Raw genomic sequence first — 5,485 nt, 5'->3', positions numbered from 1 at the left:
AAAGTGAATAAAATCAAAAAAGTACAGTAGATATTGTGAATGGGAAAGAAACTGCTCAAAAGGTAAGAACTGGGATGAGGGAAAGAAGAAAAGAAAGAAAGAAGGGAAATATATATATATACATATACACACACACAATAGCTAAGATAATTGTACTACTAATTTCTATTGGTTTATTGAAAAGCACAGATAATGCTTAATTTTTTTATCAATTTTACATGCCTTTATTTGGTAATCTGAACAACTACTTTGAAGATAACAATATGCAATATAACAACCATTGTTGATTTCCTATCATCTTGTTTTGAAATTGTGTATTATTTTTAATGTTTTTTATTTTTTATTCTTTAAAATTAAAAAAATTAGCAAAAAAGAAAACCCCTGGTTCTTCCATAGGATATTGTTACACAGGAGGCAAGAGAAACCAGGTGTGCCTGTAAGTTACAAGTGTAAGCCACCTTAGGGATTCCCAGGTAAGGGCCCCATATGGTGGGTATGGATGCTCACCTCAGTGCAGATTGCTTCCCTCTACACTAGGGTGGGTGGGGAGAGCTCTTGTAAAGAATTTTGACCTTAGATTTCATCTCTAATAAAACTTCTAGCATCCCCTCTTCTCCAGGGATCAGAGTAGCAAGGTAGTCAAAGTAGTCACACTTAGGAGTCCAAGATCTGGTATGTGGCCAGAACCAACCCCAGTGATACTCATGTGAAAAACTACCCTTTTCCACCCTTCTATGCAAAGGTCAGAGGCCTCAAGATTGTACTAAAAACTCATCCACTCACTATTACTCAAATGCCCTTGACAGCAGACATAAGCTGTGTTTCAAATCAGGGAAAAACAAAGATATCATGGTTCCTTTAACAATCATGTCACAGAAATACCTATGATTGTCTTTCCAAAAGTATGCCTAACTGGTGGGAATAATCAGTGCTTCCTTATTTCATTGTGCAGTCAACAGATCAGTTTTCTGAGTTCCTGCTGTGTGCCTGGTGCAAGGATAAAAATACAAGACAGTGACAGTAACAGTGCCAGGAAGGAGACTATAGCCTGCATGAAAAAAAGAAGTTAACACTGAGGAGAGACAGAAAAATCAACATAGACGAGACAGAACCCAGTAGATCACTGCAGTTCTTACTTAAAGTCAGCTCAGGACAAGATCCAGGACCCTGAGACCAGAAGGAGGCATTGCTACTGGTCACCAGTGATGAGACTGGGTGGTAACAGAGGTCTCTGGATTCTGTAAAGGTTTGTTACAAGAAGTCAACTCCCTCGGCCTGCATTGTCCCAACTACACAAGTTCATATTTCTTACACCCAGCCCTGCCAGTTACCTCTCAGTATAAATAGTAAAGATATATGTCACAAAGGGTCTTTCTTCCCAGGGCTTTCGTGGGGAACAAAACTTCCTGAACTGGAGCCAGTGCTGACAGGGAAGTAGCTGGTTGATATTATGCCCAGGGTGCTGAGCATAAGAAAGGATGAAAAATTCTTCTCAAACTATCTGCATCCAAGGTGCTAAAAATTGATAACAGACAATTCTTGGAGACTCTGTTTACAGGAAAGAACTGTCCTCCTGAAATCTCCAACCACCTTCATCTTCCTGTACCATCAATGCCTAAGGCAAAGATCACCCTTAGCTGTAAACATACATGACAGTCACAGAGTAGTGTTTACCCAAACCCCTGCCTCATGGAAGATAGAACTGGCAGGGCTGGTGAAAGGGTTGTGCCCACCTCTGATGATTTCTTGAATTCATGTAGTTCTTGTCTTTCACAGTCACATGGGACAATCCCTCAATCATACCATGTTTGAGAGGTCAGGGCTTCCCCAAAGTCCAAACTGTTGCAGTGTCAGAGCTGTCTCCACTCAGCTCCACAGGATAAGTCCTCAGCAAACAGAACTCAGCCATTTAGGAAAGTTATGCCCTCAGTCACACTTCTTTCCCTCCACACAGACCTATGCGCTGGGCCACAAGGAGGTTCCTGATGTCTGGCCAGGATCAGCTGCAGGACAGAAGTCTCCTGAGCATGACTTTGACATCCCTGTTCCTCAGAGTGTAGATGAGGGGATTCAGGGTGGGTGCCACAGATGTGTAGATGACCGACACCACCCTGTCCTTGTTCAGCGTGTAGCTGGATGCAGGACGGATGTAGGTGTAGATGACAGTGGAGTAGTACATGCTGACCACCAGCAGGTGGGAGGAGCAGGTGGAGAAGGCTCTCCGCTTGCCCTCAGCAGACCGGATGCGGAGGATACTGGCAACAATGAAGCCATAGGAGAGGACTGTCACAGAGAAGTTTCCCACGGCCAAGAACACATCTGCGGCAAAGGCCATGGCCTCATTCAGGTGAGTCGGAGAGCAGGAGAGTTTCAGAAGCGGAGGAATCTCACAGAAGAAATGTTCAACCACATTGGATCTGCAAAAGGTCAGGCGCAGCATGAGGCCTGTGTGTACTGAAGTGTTGGTGAGGCTGATGGCCCACACGACCCCAGCCAGGAATGCACAGATGGGGGGGCCCATCAGTGCACTATAGTGCAGTGGCCGGCAGATGGCCACGTAGCGGTCATAGGCCATGGCAGAGAAAAGCAGCAGCTCGGCTCCCATCGACCACGTGAAGAAGAAGAGCTGTGCCATGCAGCCCCCGTAGGAGATGGTCCTCCTTGCTACCATGATGCCCAGCAGCTTGGGCAGGATGGTGGAGGTGCAGAGGATGTCCACCAGGGCCAGGTTAACCAGAAAGAAGTACATGGGGGTGTGCAGAGCAGGGCTGGCGCTGATGGCCACCACAATGAGCAGGTTTCCTGAAAGGGCAGCTGTGTAGAGGCAGAAAAAGGCAGAAAAGAGCAGCATCTGCAGGCTAGGACTTTGGGAGAATCCCAGGATGAGGAACTCAGTGACCAGCGTCTGGTTCAGCCCTGCACTGTGTGGGCACTGTTGATCCATGGGGGAAGCTGCATTGCCTTGCTGGCTCTGACACGGCCTGAGAGCAAAAGCGCTGTGGTTTCAGTTTGTTCTGAAGAGCCCACCCTCCAGACGCATGTGTGATTCCCTTAGAGGCAGGATTTCAAGTAGTTTATGGGGGTAAAAACAGAGCTCTGGGCCTCTAAACATTCCAGGGAGAACCACTGCTGCCAGCTGTGGTGAGCTGCCCTCCCCACCACTTATTCCAGGGGCACTGAGGCCGAGGATCACTCACAAACAGAGGGAATTGACCTACTTCTCAATTCAGCTTTATCCTGATCCAGCCCATGGGGAGCATTAATACAGTAGGGAGAGATTCCCAGGATATCTTTAGGTAGCCTGAGTTTTGTCTCCTCTATGAATATTGCAAAAGTTTTGTTTACAGCACACTCAGAGCTCAAACAGTGCTGAGAACAGATAAGAAGTGAGGACAAACCAAAACATAAAATATTACCACCTTGCCGGGGCACGTCCAAGCAACACTGTGGGTAAAGTGTCCCCACAAGAACTTGGTCACTCACTCTGAGACATTGCTGTCACTCTCAGCTAGCAGTGTCACTGTAGCTAGAGGAGCAAGGTCAATCTATAGAACACAGGGCTGAACTAAGCCCCTCTCCAGGCCAGTCCTGCTATCTCCCTTCCTGTGCAATCCTCACACTGCCCCCACACACTTGGTTCATAGCCAAACTCTGCAGTTGCTTATCAAGATTCACGAGATAAACTTAAACTGCAATCTCAGGTCACATGGGCCAACTTCCAAGTAAACAGATAAGATCAGATTGAATGTTTAGATAAATTACTCGTTAACCTTAAGGGTACTAGTGTTTCTTTTCAAATTTTCCGTTTGCACATATTTGACTAGATCATATTCATTTAATTAAAAGGATTATTTCATGCACCTTTATAAAGCTGGGGCCTTGATAAATTATTTCCTAGCCTTGGCTTAGAGCTCATCTCATCTCACAATCTTCACAGGATTTTAGAAGGGCATGTTCCTGTCAGAGTGGCCAGAATAACAGACCTGAATGTTACCCATAGGAGTATCCTTACAGGCATAGCAAGTGTAGATGGAACAATACATATCAACGAGGCATCTGCTATATTTTGAGACAGACTAACACATAAAGGCTGTACGCTACATTTTGTCCAGGTTGTTCATTTACCTTACTTATATAATTATAGAATTTTCATCTTAAAAAAAAAACAGCCAAAGGAATCTCATAGCTCTTAGTCATTTTCATAAAGTAAAAGTATCCACCATTTTCAAAATATTGTTATTTATAATAAAACCTACATTATATATATATATATATATAATCAACATCCCATTACAGCAGTGCTTACAAGAAATGATAAATTTCTTCTTGGAATTTCTGCTGTCCACCGGAGAAACTTGCTTTTCACTACCCCACACACAAAAAAGAAGTCATCAGCTTTCTTTAGGAAACAGAATTGCTTTAAAATAAAAATTTAAAAGAGCAAGTTAAGTGATCCTTGCATGCCATTACAGTATGAGGCCCAACCATCTGTTCATTCATTAGAAATTTGTTGCGCCAGGTCCAAGAGTATGAGTGAGGACAGTAAGACACTACAATGTCTGTATCATCTGTAATAGCCAGACAACTTCTCCCGGTGAAGGGCCAGAGGCATAGAGGGACCAATTAGTCAGAAACACCTGTCTCACTTGGGGAAATCATGCCTGCATTCTTGTCCCTTTGGGGAAGCTGACCAGTGCCTCAGGGCAGATCCAGTCCCTCCAAGGGAGCTTGGCGAGAGTAGTGCTCCTTGGCGAGGGCATGGCTGGTGCTGTATACTGACTGCTGCTCAAGTACTGGCTCCTACCAGCCCTGTCAGTGAATAGGAGAGTGTTCAGGGAGCTGACAGGTCAGGAGATGAGATGTTCATGGCATTGAGCCAATGAACTGCCCAAACCATAGTTCCTACCCCAGGCAGAAGCACACAACATGCCAAGGCCAGAGCATTTTTCCACACACTGTCACTTGGTCAGTAGCACAGGCTACTACCAGGCATCATGAGGGTTGAGCTCCTCAGAATAGCTAGTGGCCATGTGTTATGGTCACCTGTGAATGTGGCTGTCAGCATTCAGCTTTTGAGGACCAATTTATTTACACAGTGACCAAGCACATACTTCACCTGATCATTATAACAGCCACAATTCATCTGTGGCCAGTTTTAGGGCAACAAAATTTATCTTTCCCTGGGCAGATGGTGCTGACATGGACTAGCACTGACTTGGCCATAGCAGGCTGCTCTCTCCATAGAAAGGTCATCTTAGTGTTGTGTCTTTTCAAGGACCCAGGTCATTTGATGTGGAAACATGGCTGCCTGGTCACCAGTTTCTCTTAGACAGCAACACACTACTGGCCTTTGCTGGATGTCTCAGGTCTGGCCAGGGCACCACCAAGGTTGGGGTCCACCTTGATGTCCATCCACCATGCCTCATCATAGGAGTTTTATGCCTTAATCTTGATGGATTCAGTGATTCAGTTATCATGTCACTGG

At 45.2% G+C, this 5,485-nt stretch overlaps 1 protein-coding gene across 1 annotated transcript; it reads right to left on the bottom strand.

Annotated features, from left to right (window-relative positions):
* Positions 1 to 1,999: 1,999 nt before the first annotated feature.
* Positions 2,000 to 2,944, bottom strand: LOC102006372 (olfactory receptor 13G1-like). Its single transcript, XM_005407722.1, has one exon. The coding sequence runs from the start codon at positions 2,942 to 2,944 to the stop codon at positions 2,000 to 2,002; it is 945 nt and encodes a 314-aa protein (XP_005407779.1).
* Positions 2,945 to 5,485: the final 2,541 nt, after the last annotated feature.

The sequence above is a fragment of the Chinchilla lanigera genome, unplaced genomic scaffold (assembly GCF_000276665.1).
Source record: "Chinchilla lanigera isolate Chin_1 unplaced genomic scaffold, ChiLan1.0 scaffold00106, whole genome shotgun sequence".
In the NCBI taxonomy this organism is placed as follows: Eukaryota; Metazoa; Chordata; class Mammalia; order Rodentia; family Chinchillidae; genus Chinchilla; species Chinchilla lanigera.
This window is presented reverse-complemented; position numbering and strand designations above follow the sequence as displayed.

What these genes read in the sequence shown, in the direction of transcription:
- LOC102006372 (XM_005407722.1), bottom strand. Translation starts at nt 2,944, where the DNA reads ATGGATCAACAGTGCCCACACAGTGCAGGGCTGAACCAGACGCTGGTC.